The sequence below is a fragment of the Brachyistius frenatus genome, unplaced genomic scaffold, assembly GCF_029030835.1.
Source record: "Brachyistius frenatus isolate BFR_SWC_R1_liver_20210118 unplaced genomic scaffold, ASM2903083v1 Contig_14, whole genome shotgun sequence".
NCBI classification, from domain to species: domain Eukaryota; kingdom Metazoa; phylum Chordata; class Actinopteri; family Embiotocidae; genus Brachyistius; species Brachyistius frenatus.
In genome coordinates this window covers 874,048-890,000 of record NW_027210613.1, presented here as the reverse complement: position 1 = coordinate 890,000, position 15,953 = coordinate 874,048, and the positions used below count along the sequence as shown (strand labels likewise).

At 45.1% G+C, this 15,953-nt stretch overlaps 1 protein-coding gene across 3 annotated transcripts in view; it reads left to right on the top strand.

Moving 5' to 3' along the window:
• LOC138617781 (teashirt homolog 1-like) overlaps positions 1-15,953 on the top strand; it is a 36,780-nt gene that overhangs the window by 2,352 nt on the left and 18,475 nt on the right. For 2 of the 3 annotated variants that reach the window (XM_069693047.1, XM_069693046.1), the window contains exon 2: positions 1-454. This exon is cut by the window's left edge and continues 137 nt beyond it. The exons of the other annotated variant lie outside the window; for it this stretch is intronic. In XM_069693047.1, the coding sequence (XP_069549148.1) occupies positions 415-454 (40 nt within the window). In that variant the 5' untranslated portion in view covers positions 1-414. The remainder of the gene's footprint in view (positions 455-15,953) is intronic. 3 annotated transcript variants of the gene reach the window in all.

Sequence of the window (15,953 nt, the reverse complement as noted above, 5' to 3'; positions counted from 1 at the left end):
AGCAAACTATCTTCCCCCCCTCTAAACAGCACTGGAGATCAGGGGTTTTTTTTCCAGAGGGAGTGAACTGAAAACTTGGGTTTCAAGGTGCTGGTTTGCTGCTGCTTTTTCTTTTTTTTTTTTTTTTTTTTTTACCCTGCCATGAGAGAGATGAAGAAAGATGATTTTTAATGGACATGAAGGTGTCAGGAGCTGGCCGAATCCCTTCGTAATTTTTGAGCTTGTTCTCGCTGAAGCCGATCCAGCTATTAAAACCCCAAAAGAGCAGCCAATCTGAGAAGAAGCCTGACATTTTCAGCTCCAAGATCAAACACTCCAGCCCTCCCCCCGAAAACGGGATGATTTTTCAAAACTGATAGACTTGATTTGTTTGTAATTCCTGCATGAGAAGCACCGTGGAACGTGACGGTCACTATGCCGAGGAGAAAGCAGCAAGAGCCGCGGCGATCAGCAGGTATAACCCGCCCCTCCATTGCGACCATTTCCCATCCCAACTAGTTTTTATTTACAAGTGCCCCATGAACATATCTCCTTCCACATCACACTCTTCACTTGTGCTGCATGCTGCGATTTATTTTACAACTGTTGAAATTAATTTTGTTGTGTTATTAACACTCCGCGCAGCTCACCCCTGACCCACACTTGTGTTTAAAATGTATCTTAATTGCGCAAATGACGTACGTATCTGCGCAATGCCAGTTTGAGATTTTTTTTTTTTTAATCTTCCTTTGCCAGGAATGTTCTATTAGGAATGGTGAGATAAACTAAATGGCATGTTATGGGATAAAAGGGAGTTTTGAGGTTCAAGAGTGAGTAATGATGAATAATTGACTGGGAAAGAAGGGGGAGAAAACTGGTGAGAGCCGGTTTTTCCTTTCTTTCTATTTTATTAGAGGATTGCCATCCTTGATTTGATGCGTGATTGATCGCCTGTCATGTGGCAGTCTTTGATCTATTCATTCCTGATAAACATCAATAAATCCCTCCATGAAGACAAGCATGCTTCTGGTAGGTTTAGCCACTCAAAACACACAAAACCCTCCTGTTGTTTCGAACAGGAATTGAAAAGAAAAAATAAGTTGTAAATTAAGGTGGAAAATCAACTCGTTTATTTGGATGTTCTTGGACTAAATGCAGATGAAAGCATGGTGTGTATGTTGAAATAGATTGTAGGAAAAAAAATCAGGTGTTTGAATCCCCTCCTTTTTGTTCTTAGAGATAACTGTTGAGTCTTTTTGCGTGTTTCCATCCAAATTCATCCCACATTCACTGTAAGAATCAGTCCACTATTAAAATCAATATCCACTGCTGGAGGCGAGTGTGGTATTTGCGATGTGACCAACTGATAAAACCAGGTGGTTGGCAGAGGACCGACAAGGTTGACTTCTAGTGGTTTGGATTTGGACTCCCCCTTTTTCCTCTTGTCTCCCTGCAGCCTTTAAACAAATGTAAATGAGTGACAGGGGTTTCTACCTCTGTGCTAATGAGGCCGAGCCTTTGAAGTTAGGCATTAACAACTGGAGTGAACAAAAGACAGTTACAGAATTTTAAAGAGATTTTGAAATATGAGGTGCAAAGCGGGTCGAACAGGAGGGCCAGCCGACGAAGACTTTGAACTCAGCAGGTTTTTATCATTTTAAGCAGGGAGCTGGTGATGATGATGGTGGTGGTGAGGAGGATGAGGAGGAGGATGAGACGGAGTGTAGGACGGAGAACATGCAACCAGTGCTCGCTTTTAACTTCTTTTCTTTCTCCTTTGCCTTTCTAGCAAAGCAGTGTTCACATGATATTCTGGCCCACACTGCAAAGCAAGGATTCAGATTTAGATATCGACCCCCACTGTACTTTTCTCACTCTGTGTGTGTGTGTGTGTGTGTGTGTGTGTGTGTGTGTGTGTGTGTGTGTGTGTGTGTGTGTGTGCCTGTGTGTTTTTTTTTTTTTTTTTTTTTTGGCAAAATATCCTTCTTAAAAAAGCTCAGCCGCGGTGGGAGCAGAGTGACCCCCATTGGGTTTCTGCATGTAGATGGAGGCATGAAAAACATGACATCGCTGTGACCCCTCCTTTCCCTCCCCTCTCGTACCACACACAGACACACTCGCACAAACGCTCACACACAAGCCATTGATCCATTACACTGTCCACTGAGCGCCATGCACATCATGGGTTGTAATGGTCAATCACAGCTTGGCAAACGGTATGTTTTCCATTCTCCTATGAACATGACGGTCGGTCAGAGATAACACCATCCACACCACGATCCCACCAGCAAATAACTAACACACATTCACACAGTCACACTCACACACACACACACACACACACACACACACACACACACACACACACACACACACACACACACACACACACACACACACACACACACACACACACACACACACATACACACACACCAGGCTAGCCTGATGCTCCACTGGGAGCTGGTACTGACCTGTGGCTTCCTCGCTGGGCTGCTGCTCAAAAGAGGAAATTGCTCATAGAGGGACTAATCATGGATCTCACGAGTCAGACAATTAAAACAACAATAGCAGACATGTCTGGCCAGGTTTCTTTTTATTTCTCACCTTGTTCCTCTTTTGGAGAATAATTTTTGGCACATTATGTTTTATTTTGTGCTTTCATGGCCAAATCATACATAAAGATAAAATATCTTGCAAGACCAGAAATAGCGACGATTCAAATTGTGGATTTTCACCATCAGTGATGCAAATTTTACTGTTCATTTTCTTACATTGTGCACGTCAGTGAAAACTTGTTGAGAAAGAACAGACATTTTGTAACACTTATCTTTCCCAAATAATTTTTTTCTTGAAATTTAATCATTTGATTATTTTTCAGTAAATATTGAAGTTCCATAAAGACAAATTGGATGTTGAAACAACAATTATTTTTTCAATTAAAATTTTGCAGAATTTTCTTAGTATTGTTTTAAGTATTATTTTGAAGTGTGTGTGTGTGTGTGTGTGTGTGTGTGTGTGTGTGTGTGTGTGTGTGTGTGTGTGTGTGTGTGTTTGCGGTGTTAAACGAACACATTAAAATTATCTCAAATTTTCTACAGTTAAAAACAAAGCACTCACTACACTAATTATCTATTTATACTTTTTATCAGGAAAATTCGCATGAAGGAATCCAAACAGGAAGTCACGATTGACAGAAACTTTGAAAAGCTGCATCAGCAAGTTTCTCTTGTCGTGTGTTAGTTTGTGCACAGATGCATGCTCCTGTGTGCGTTAGTACTCCTTAAGCCTTGCTTCATCACCAAACGACTTGATTTGAGGGTGACGAGGACAGCAGGGAAAGCAGGAAAGGAAGGAGAGGAGTGGCGCCGCCTTTCATCCAAGGCAGATAGTCTTACCGGAGGAAGAAGAGCAGATAAGATAGTCGTTCTTATATCTTTGGAGTACGATGGTTAATTATCAGAAAGACAGTGTGCGCGCGCGGGCGCGCGCGTGTGTGTGTGTGTGTGTGTGTGTGTGTGCATAGAGTGGGGTGGTGGTGATGGTGGTGGGGATAAGGTTGCTTCCCGTTGGCTTCATTAGAGAGAGCCCTAATTATCTGTGGAGCTGATGGATTTGTGACAGGCCCTAACGATTAATGCTGACAAATTCAGTAAGGTGTCAAGTCCGCAGCTGCCTTGATGTAATCAAGTTGATATTATACAGTCCCTATAGCCCCTAGTGCAGCACCAACTCAATTTGCCTGTGCAGGTGACAAATGGACTTTGCTACCTGACTAATCACGTCAGGAGACAATGCCAGTTAATGACCTCAGTAAGCCCCCGCCACCCCCACCACTCTTATAACCTTGTAATAAGCAAGCAAGATCAGCTTCAGCACATCGCAACCTTCCCCTCTGCTCTCTTCTAATTTTCTCCCGTCTCACTCTTTTGTTTTCATTTGAATCTGTTCGGTTAACAGCCGATAATTTTCATGTTGAAACAGCAGCGTGCCCTCATGAGTTTCCTCTTGTTTTTCGTCTGGAACGTTCGAGTGGAAATTCTTCAACTGTTGCAGGAGATTTATTTATTTTTATATTAATGACACGGCTCAGGCCTGTTCTAACCACTTGATATATCAGCGCTCCAAAGCAATCCCAGGAACCATTTTTAAAATCGAGACGTTCTGTTGAAGTTTTTACACTTTTGCGTGTGTTGCAGCCCCTGCTAGTAAATCACCAGCACATCATAACACTGTCTCCCTCGCACTTTGGCTGAACGTCCTCCTCCCAGCTCGCCGCTGCAGCCGCCTCGCTGAAGGCCTCCAGTTTATTCCGAGCTGGAGAATCACAGCGCCCTGGGATTAATGATTTTGCATGCCCGGGGTAGCTAAGATTACACGGCGACCTTTGTGCTCTTATTTGACGATGCTGTTATGTGATATTCTCCCCTCGAAATAATCAGCATGTTGAGATTTATGTGCCCCCCACCCTGTCTGTCTGCACCGGGGTCCTGGGGAGTACATCAGTGCATAGCCTCTAGGTGTGTGTGTGTGTGTGTGTGTGTGTGTGTGTGTGTGTGTGTGTGTGTGTGTGTGTGTGTGTGTGTGTGTGTGTGTGTGTGCGTGCGTGTGCGTGTGTGTGTGTGTGTGTGTGTGTTTTCTCTCTTTGAATGTTGCTGGATTTGAGTAACACCCTCCTTCCTGAGAATTAGAACAGTCTTGTTTTGATAAAAAAAAAAAAAAAAAAAAGTTGATTTTCAGCAAAGGAACCAGTGTCTTTGGCCTGAAAGTTGGAGCGGCTTATAACTTCCGATGGCTTAAAGGCTCCCCGGCTTTTGAGAAATGAGAAGTTAGAATTTGATGAAAAAAAAAAAGCGTGTGTATGTTTATGTGAGTGCTGAAGAGAAAGAAGGGGAGAGAGACGAGGAGAAGAGGCCGTGTGTGTGTTTAGTAGCTTAGCACTGACCGGTGTTGGTTTTCCTGGAATGAATAACTCGAATGAGTGTAACGGTAACCACGCCATGTTAGTCATCCTCTTTAGCACCCGGCCTGCCTTCAGATCCCCTCTCTGTTCCCCCACATTAGCAGGAAAACAACCTCCCAACAGCAGCGCCGCGTGTTTTCCACTGCTGACTGTCATATCTTTGCACTATTCCCAAATCAAAAGGAGGGATATCAGACAGAGCAGGAACACATATTGATCCACCGCAGCCTGCTTTATTTTCCACCCTTCGGTTGTACTGTATGTTTCCTGGGCGTTCCCTTTAGCCTCTGTGTGTGTGTGTGTGTGTGTGTGTGTGTGTGTGTGTGTGTGTGTGTGTGTGTGTGTGTGTGTGTGTGTGTGTGTGTGTGTGTGTGTGTGTGTGTGTGTGTGTGTGTGTGTGTTTGTTTGGCGGTCGGACTCAGATAGAGGTTACGCTAATTGGAGCGGCGGTGTCGCTAGCAGGTGGCATCGATCGACCTCGTCGATAGCCACTTTTGCTCCAGCACCACCCTCCGAAACTAATAGTTAAATTTACATCTGGGATTTGAGCCAGTCAGAGGTCAAACATGCTCAGCTCGCTCTCCTAATGCCTCGAGTCACCACAAGTGCCCCCGGTGTTCCTCTCTGTGTGTGTGTGTGGTATTAGTTTCTTACATTTATTGTCCCTCCTTTCATTTTGTGTGTACAAAAAACAGTAGTTACATTAACATCACCAAAGCGGTTTCAAGATCAACAGGTTATTTATTTTTTTGTATTAACGATTATCAGTGACTAATCAAACGGAATACATTAACAACATGTTAAGCTTCTCCTGTTCACATTGATAAGAGTACATTTCAGACCATACTGCAGCCCTAATGCCCCTTCTTGTCTTTTTCTCTTTCTGACTCTTTTCGGGCCATTCTCAACAAAAGCTGCCCTCAGGGCACGCTGCTACCATCACTGCCAGTGTGTTGCCCTCGCTGCACTTTAAACACACACATACACACCATCAACCGTAAACACAGACAGTCAGACAGACACACTGACGCACACACACACACACACACACACACACACACACACACACACACACACACACACACACACACACACACACACACACACACACACACACACACACACCTAACGCTTAAGTGCAGCCAGCATGTCTCTGTGGGAGGTCATAATGGAGGTGGCTTAGTATGATGGGAAATCATATCATTAAAGCAGCCAGATGTGCTTTGTTGCCTGCCTTGCAGCACATAAAAACAGCAGCAAGTCATGGGATCCAAAAAAGAAAAAAAAAAGTCTGAGAAAATCAAGTCTGAAACAGATAGAAAGCAGCCCTCTGGGACTGGGCTGACAAGCAGTCTTACTCCTGACTGCCACAGAAAAACAATTTCCCCCCCAAATAAAGATTTTTTTTTTGTTTTTTTTGTTCTCATGTTTCAATGTTGCAGCAGCATAACAAACTCCTTTTTTTTTTTTAAACTTTCCTGAAACTCAGATAGGAGTCAAAGCTATGCTAAAAGGCGTCGCTGATGCCGTTATCAGTTCTCTGTTAACTGTGCTTAATTACTATGTAATATTTGTGTTGTGCTGAGTAATTACATTTTGTTAAGGGTCCACAGCAGGGATGTAAGGCTTAAGAGCTCATTAATGAGAAACTGTTGATATGTTGTGTTTTCTCCTTTTTTTTTTCTTTTTTTTTTTTTCCTCTGGCACATAATTTAAGACATGAGGAAATAAGAGGGGAAGCGTTCAAGAGAAGTAGTCATGCAACATTTAAGGCACAAAAATTGACATCTCAAATTTTCTTAAGTAAAGTATTACATTTGCCGAGGGTAAATTTGCTCTCTTGATCAGTGCCGTGCCTCCTCGAGAGGCTATGGGAAAGTCTGCTAGAGCCAAATTTAACATGTTACTACTATCAATAAAAGATGAGCAATTACAGAATATTTTGTCTAATAAGTATTTGAATTCCTCGGCGCAGGAAAAAAAAAAAAAACATGTAGCTTACCCACTCATTACATCAGTTAGCAGGGGGAGTGAGAGGCAGCTCTTTGATGCCAACAAACAAACAAGACAAACGAGATGGGCCCACTACAGAAGAGCAAAAGCCCTATCCAGGGACACCCAACCCCTGCGCACTCCTCCCTCTCCTCCGTCTCTTCTTCCTCTATGCCTCTCCACCTCTCCCTCTCTCCCCGTCTCTTCCACGCACCTCTCATCTCCTCTCGTTTCGCGGCACTCCCTCTCCCTTTATTTCTGGCTTTTTACCACTCTCCAGCATGTTTCTCATCTCACATATCCCTCTCTTCTGGATAAATACTCGTTTTATTTTATTTTTTTGCCACTCAGAAGCAACAAGAAAAGAGGGAGAAGTGCTGGTGGTGGGGGGTGAAAAATGAGGATGGAAAATAATTTATATATATATCTATATATATATATATATATATATATATATATAGATATATATATCTATATATACACATATATACATATATATATATACATATATATATTTAGCATTTTTTTAAACTGCAGATTTTTTCCTGTTGGTTGTACCTCATCAGACAAAATTAGGTGAAGATTGTTGGTGAAATGAACCGTTGAAAAGGAAACAAATGAACGAAGAAGTAAAACTGCATTCTTTATTTATTTGATACGTACAGCGATTTAACGAAATCGGCCTGTTTTTCTCTGTCATTCCAATAACTGAATGGAATCGAGGAGAGAAGGGAAGAAGGGGTGTTTGATGATGGCAGTGGGCACCAATGTTTAGTCCAACGGCAGCATCAAAGAAGGTGGTGTTTGCGGGTGGGTGGGGTGGATGAATAGGATGGGGAGAGGTGGTGGTGAGATGAATCCTGTGTGTGTGTGTGTGTGTGTGTGTGTGTGTGTGTGTGTGTGTGTGTGTGTGTGTGTGTGTGTGTGTGTGTGTGTGTGTGTGTGTGTGTGTGTTGGGGGGGGAGTGGGCGGGGGGTGCGCAGCTTTTAGGATGGGCATTAAAGCTGACAGATGAACGGGACGATGGACAAATTCTCCCGCAACAGCTGTGACTGCCGCCATTATCCTGACAGGTGTCAATTAAGAATTACTGCCTGGCCGGCTGAATGCACCCCCCCCCGCCCCCTCCTCCCCCTCCACTCCACTTCTCCCGACTCACGCGCACGTCCCTCCATCCCTACAATGCTCCCCACCGCTCCCGCCCCCCTTGTCCAGCTGTCGGCGTGTGAGAGAAATAACACTTTACCCTTGTCAGTGTTGTCACAGGCCCTGCAGGCCCTGCTTCTCGCCCCCCCCCCCCTTTGAAACAGCAGCCAGCGGCAGACTGGTGCTGATCAATAGCTCGGCGTATTAGTGATCATGGTGATGTGTCTGGCGGTGGAGGTTTGGAGTGTCCGGTATTTGTTCATCTTTAACCGGACAAACTTCTTTTTGTAGCCCGCTTCGCTCTCAGGTTGCCAAATATTACCAGGAAGATGCAACACTTACACAGATGTACTTAAAATGTAAAGCTTCAGATCAGATCTATATGGATTTTGGGTGCATTACTACACAGTGTGAGTTAAGTTCACCTTTTGCAAAGCAGCGGCTGCAGTCGAACCGAGACGCCCGTTCTCCTGATCCTCTGTTCGTCACCCCGTTGGCAAACGCAGCGGCGCTTTTTATTCCACGTTGTAAAGTGGGGAGCTGAGGTCAATGAGTGAGAAAATGAACAGTTGCCATTGCCCATCTCGAAGGCCTCCTTCCAGTAAACTCGCTGGCTGACACACGTTTTGGGGTCGACAGGCTTCTGGCTTCACAGGGAAAAAAGAAACGGAAATTGAAGTGGTGTGTTTGTTCTCCATTTGCCATATTTTAAAACATTTTAAGGGCTTAAATCAGTGCGGTGGCATGTAGTTCAATTTCACTTTAATTGTTGGAGTGTATTAGAAAGCATTACGTGTATGAGACGAGGCCAAGTGGTGACAGTGTGAGTAACAAAGACGGAAACATAAAGTTTAGTGTCACATTTCTGTTGCTTTATTTCTAATTAAATATCACATAATTTACCCCTTACATGCATATATGTTCTATGAATTAGAAGTCATGTCATGCTGTTGACACTGCGTAGTTTCTACTTTGCTGCTGTAATAAATGCAGTTTTCAGTGTTGGTGCAGAATAAACATGAGATGCTTCAATCGAATGAAGGAGGAAGCAAAAACAGCAACGCGAAAAAGCAACATGAGAGTGAGCGCAGACGACTCCCCAGGAATACGCAGATGGATTTGCATGTTCACTTGGGAGTTACAGTTTTGGATTTCCTCCCTAGAAATCATTTGCCACAGAAAATAACCGGGGAAGATAATATCAGTGTTATTTCGCTACTCCTGCTTTATTTGCATATCTCTTGTTTTAAATAAGGCAACCCCTCGGAGTGAAATTTGGTTTGTTTTTCCGAGCTTCATTCTGCATCAACTCTTTTTTTTTTCTTTTCTTTTTATCATCATCACAAACCCAACATCTCTCCCTCTCTCTCTCTCTCTCCCTCTCCCTCTCTCTCTCCCTCTTCTTTCTCTTTTTTTGTTATTTCTTTCTTTCTTCTAGCCTGCCTCTTCTCTTCTGTCTCACGCTGGCACTAGACTGCTCTGAGCGATTATCAAACCTGAGAATATTTTTTCCATCCCCATGCAAATCACCCCACCATGCTCTCTTATCATTCCTGCTTTGCCTCCCCCCTCCCCCCTCCACCTCTCACACTCACACACACACACACACACACACACACACACACACACACACACACACACACACACACACACACACACACACACACACACACACACACACACACACACTCCCCAGCCACCCCAAACGGCTGTGTGTAATCAAAGTAAACGGCAGCTAAAGCTAAAAGGAAAACGCTCTTTGTGGAGATGGATGGAGGGATTAAATATTAACCGGATGCGGCTGACTTAAGGCAAGTGTTTTACATAGCTGCTGCCGCCGCCATGGATGGCGAACATTGATCCCCTCGCCCCGCTGACTTCACTTGTTTGGCTGCCTGCTGTTAATTTTTCACCATCATCTCCACTGGCCAGGCCTCTAGAACGGAGCGGGGAAAGGGAGGCCAACGAATGGTTCAGCCATCTAACCCCCCCTCCACCACCACCCACCCACCCCTGTGCTTTAAACAGGGGCAGGTGAGATGGATGATAGCAATTTGAAATTTTGTTTGTGCGTGTGATCATGGAGATTGTTTTCGGTATTACCATGGTGTAACAATTCCAGTGATTAATTGAGCCGAATGCTTGGCTCCGATTGCAGGAATCAAGGGTGGTGTTGGTGGCGGAGGGGGGTTGGGGGAACGGGAGGTTGCAGGTTCTCCACCTTCCTCCGCTCTCAACTCGTGAATGTGCTGTTTATCAGCTGACCTTGGAGTCCAAAATTGCCGCCTTCTCAGAAACATGTGCAGCAACTCACTCCCCCCAAAAGAACTCCTCCACACACACAGCCCCTCTTGTCGTATCTCTTCCTTCATTTCCTCATGCCTCTTTCTTCCTCTCCTCCAGCTGTGATTAAAAGAGAAAATCAAACCACTCAAACCAATCTTTGTGTAAAGGGGAGACTAAACAAAAACAAAGTGGCTACAGTGGCTACACTATTCATGTTGATGGACATCAGTGGCAGGAATGTTCTTGCAGTGGCAGTGGCGCTGTGTTTTCCATGTGTTTGTTGTCTACATGTGTATAGCAATATCCTGTGGGTCACAGAGGCAGCTTGTTAACAGGGAGGGGGCTAATACCAGTGGTGGTTTCATCCCACCCCTATTTTCCAACCACACACACACACTCACTCATACACAAAGTTTCTGCACTGGTGCCATTGACAGCATTGTGAAGGCCCTCTGGCATTTATAAATGTGTCGGTCCTGCAGCAGAGTTATACCAACCCCCTTCCTTCTCCGGCACCCACCCCAGCCAGAGCGCACATCTGACGGGGTCGAAGGCAGGTCGTGACCCCCAGGTGGCCACAGTCCGCACGACGCAGGGTCTTGTTTGCTCTCTTTCTTTCTCTGTCGGTCTCTGGCTCAGCTTCTCTCCTCCTCAGCTGACTTTATATTCTATTTAAGTTCAAACAGTCATGAGTCTTCTGCAGCGGATATCAATGTTTCGCTGCTGGAAGGTGCAGATAGCTGATATTTATAATGCTGCATGGTATTAATTTGACAATTTTCATGCCACCAAAAATTCCAAACATTTGGTGTTTCAACCAGAATTACGCGATATTAAAACGCTGTAAGCCAATAAGCCAATAATAATAGCTCTGATAATAATAATAACACTAAAAATATTGTTACCTTGTTGTGTAATCCAATCAAAACGCTGCATTAAATTAAATGCAGTTTAAAGAGCTTATACCTTTCATACAAAAAAATTTGATGATGAAACATATATCTGCAGTATGGCTCATTCTTTAACATATGATAAATATTAGTAAACAAATATATCAATACACCTGACCCTCCTTTTTCTCCTTTCGTCTCCTGGAGCCTCGCCAACTTCTCCTTCCTTTTCATGCTCTTTTCTTTCTCGTCCTCCTCTCTGTCTTTCTGTGTCTCTCGCTCTTTTGCTCTCCTTTAGTCAAAGTAGCCCTGGTCCCCATAGCAACACATAGTGAACTCTTACTCATTAGTGTCTATGCAGCCAGCTGAATGGCCTGAATCCTGCTCCTCATTCCTGTGTTTTCATACCAACACAACCGTCACCTCATCATGATTTTTCACCTGAGTAAGCACCAGCGAAGATATTTGTTTGATTCCAAATCTATGTGTGTCTTGTAGTAGTGTGTGTGTGTGTGTGTGGGGGGGGGACATAAATATTGAGAAGCGACACTGGGAAACGTCCCTCCGTCACGCCTGACTCAAGCTCGCCTGTTTTTTTTTTTTTTTTTGGCTGTTAAATCTCCAACGTGCTGATAACAGGTTAGCCGTTGAGAGAGAAACGAGAGGGAGGAGGGGTGTAAAGAGAGAGAGAGGTAGAGGGAGGACACAGAGAGAGGAAGAGGAAGAACCAGGATATGATCAGAGAGAGAGAGAGAGAGAGAGAGAGGAAGAAAGTGAGTACGCAGGAGGGAAAAAAGGGAAAGAGAGAGATTGGTCTTCTTTATGCTGGCTAACCGGTTGCGTGGGCGGCGCATGGAGTGGAGAGGTCAATAGGATGCCGTGATAGGCTAATCTGCCAGGAAGGGAGGGTTAGGGCAGGCCTCACGGGAGCAGCTCATTGGCTAGACTCATTTGCCCTCTGAAATAAAATCTCATCATGTCTTTGTTTTTCCTTTTTTTCCTCACTGTTTGAAGATTGATAGTATGGATATTTGCTCTGAAAAGTCCTCTTGAGTGTGTGAATATGTATCTGCTTGCATATACTGTATACTGTAGGCCCGTGTGTAACTCTGTGTGTGTGTGTGTGTGTGGTATACTTTTCTCAGTCCATCCCAGTTCCTGTGGGAGTGTGTGTGTGTCTGTGCGTACGTGTGTGTATGCGCAACATTTCCAGAGCTGTGTGTGCTCCTGCTCCAGTCACACACATGGATGACAGATGACCCAGTGGGAGACACCAGCCATCCTGCCCAACCGGAATCCCCCCCCGCCTATTAAAAAGTGTGTACTTTGTTTACTTCCTCGGCTTTTCGCCCATAAATCCTGAATCCACCTCCGATGTGGCGTTGCCCTCTTTTCCTCGGGTTACGGCTTTGAACACGATCATAATAGCTGCGTCACAGTGAGTGTGTGTGTGTGTGTGTGTGTGTGTGTGTGTGTGTGTGTGTGTGTGTGTGTGTGTGTGTGTGTGTGTGTGTGTGTGTGTGTGTGTGTGTGTGTGTGTGTGTGTGCCTGTGCGAGAGAACAAACCAGCCGCAACCTGACTTCATGCATGCCTGTCTATTCCTGTGTGTGTGAGGATTGGGGGGGTGGGTGGTGGTAGTAAGGTGGGGGCTTACTGGACCAGAGGAAACCTAAATCCTCATATAAAAAGGCCATGCACTCAGGACGATGAGGGAAGGAGGGAGGGAGAAAGACGGAAAGAGAGGGAGAGAGAGAAGGGAAAAAAGTTGATTTCCTTTTTCAGCAGAGCCATACATCACAGGGCCTCCCAGCTGCAGTGTCACAAGCTGACAGAATGACATGTGTCATTTATCAAAGGGGCCAGGCGGGGGCCTTGGGAAACGTGCACCACAAAGCCTGAGAGAGTTCATTCCAACGCTCAACCCTCCCTCTTTCCCTTCCTCCTTCCCTCCCTCCCTCATCTCTACTCCTTCAGCCCGCCCCCGCTGTTCACCCCCCCTCCCCGGCCACCTCCACCCTCCCTACTCGCTGCCTTGTGCCGAAAAAAAGGGCCCTGTAATGTTTTCTGTCTTCCCTGTACTCTCACTCAGCTGCTGTGTGTGTGTGTGTGTGTGTGTGTGTGTGTGTGTGTGTGTGTGTGTGTGTGTGTGTGTGTGTGTGTGTGTGTGTGTGTGTGTGTGTGTGTGTGTGTGTGTGTGTGTGTGTACAGAGTACATCAGGCACTGGCTAAACCTTAAAACCAAAGTCAGGTGAACTTTGAAGAAAAGAAGATTAGATTAATTATTTAATCAACTATAATTTTAAACCAGTTTTCATACAGCCATTCATAAAATGATCACCCAATGATCACCCAATAATCTTCTTGCTATTACTGATGTGATTAAATACAATTAACTCTATAGTTACTGTATAGTTTAGTTATTATTGTAGCCTGATTAGAGAATAGCTGGATGCACACCCATGATTCTTTGCTGTCGTTTTCCTTAATGTTATCTCTTCGTGGTCTGGAAATATTTATATGCGCACACACACACACACACATACACACACACTCAAACTCTATACCTGCTACCGAAGACTTGTTTGACAGAGAGATTACAGCTTTCCTGGCTGGTCGGGCCCCAGTCGGGGGTCTGCGGGGTCACGGCACTGAACACTGGGGGCCCATTTAAGAACGCATTACGCTGCCGAACAGCTTGTACATAGGCATGCCTGTTGTAAACCGACGTGTCGGTTACAATCGCAAGCGGTGTCAGTCCGGTCACGGCATGCCTATCTACCACTTTTTGTGTTAATGTCTTACCTCACCACGTGCACTCCATTTCCAGCTTCCGCTCATCCATCATCGGCTCACCTTTCATCCCAGCCCTTCATCCACCCACATCATCAGCCTCAGCTAGGGTTAACTCCATTCCAGCCATTTCCAGAATCAATAAACTATCTCACCTGGGCGCCCTTCCTTTCCTCCAACCCGGGCAGATTGGACGTTTAGAAAGGCCAAAGCTTGAACACTGTAATTTAGCTCCTTACCTGTGTTTAATGCAGTCAAGCAGGCCCTGTTGTCATGTTTGTTCCCCTCCTTTTCTGTAGAGCAAATCCAACCTAGATAGATGGTGTCAAACTATGAATGAGAAGAGATGAAATAAAATCAACGTGAATTTATCCAGAAACTAAACCCCAAAGAATAAGTACAAGTTTTTACATGAAGCTAACACTAGTTTTACTGGCTACCAGTATTAAATACAGAGACTTTGGAAATGCATACAATTTTGAGGCATCTTGCAAGAATACGTCTTCGTTGAAACTTGTGACCGCTCACTCACTTTTGCTTTTTAATTACCAACATGACAAAACATTCTACTTATTGTCGCTCACAGTGCAGAATCCGGCCACGTCAGACAACCCGAAGAGCAGCTGAAAAACTCCGGGCGGAATTCTCTTTTTAATAATTAAAAATCCAACTCAGGGCAGGACGAGGTGTTGAGCTGAAGAGTGAGTGAAGGGGGAACAGAGAAAAAAAAGAAGAAGTGGGGGAGCCCTCCCGACAGTATAATGTTTCCTTGCTTTGTCTGCAGGGGTTAAAAGACTTGGTACACCATTAAGAAGAATATTCAGTGGCGGTGTCACCGAAGGGTGACCCTCCTGACAGGTCATGGATAGTTCACTCTTTGAGCCCTCACTAAATACCTCCCCTGCCCCCTCCTGTGTACACACAGCCATAGGTGTGAGACCACGGCTGAAAGTTTTCACTCAGAGTGGACATTTGAATATCTTTGTTATTTCCTTGTTCAAGTGCATTCAGCAGGAGAAGCTTGTAATTGACTGCAGTGAGCAGTCGGGTTCAGCTACATAAACAAATCACATTCAAACATATTCGCTTCAGCTATGAGGCGCATTTTGGCACCTACGGGCGACTCAACTCATGTTGACCAAACTAACATGTGTATTCAACAACATCAGTGTTTATAGGGGGATCAAGACCGAGGGAATGAGCTCTGAGATGCAAAATAACTGTCCGTGAAGCATGACTACATGAATGAATGCGCTCTATCTCCTCTCACCTCTCCCACTCGGCCTCCCCCCCTCTCCCCTCTTTGTCTCCTCACGTCCTTTCTCTGCCCCTCGCAGTGCATTTTTGGCCGCCTGTGTGTGTGAGTGTGTGTCGGCGAGGTGGGGGGACTGGAAAGACGGCCTCCCCTCCTTTTCATTTGTCTTCATAAGCCTCATTTATTTTTGCAGCCAGATGTGAGCTGACAGACATCACTCAATTCCCCCCTCACATACACACACTCACGCATACAACCAACTCCCCTTCTTCCCCTCCATCAGCACCCTTGAGTCCTCCCCTCACCCCACCCTCGCTCCCCCTCTAGGAGGTCAGGCGAGCACCCCACTACCTCCTCCACCCCACCCACCCCCCTCCACCCAATTCAGCATTACAGAAGATGGATGTGTCTTTAAAGCAGAGATTGATTGTGGATATCAGAGTTATAGCGCCATTCATCACAGCAGATATTATTCAGACGAGCAGGATTGAACAAGGAGGTGGGACTCTGAGCCCATGGGTGAGTTCTTGGGGGAGGGGGGCAGCATGGAGTGAAGTTTAATAGATTTTAGATGAGTGTGTTAGTGTGTGTGTGTGTGTGTGTGTGTGTGTGTGTGTGTGTGTGTGTGTGTGTGTGTGTGTGTGGTGTGTC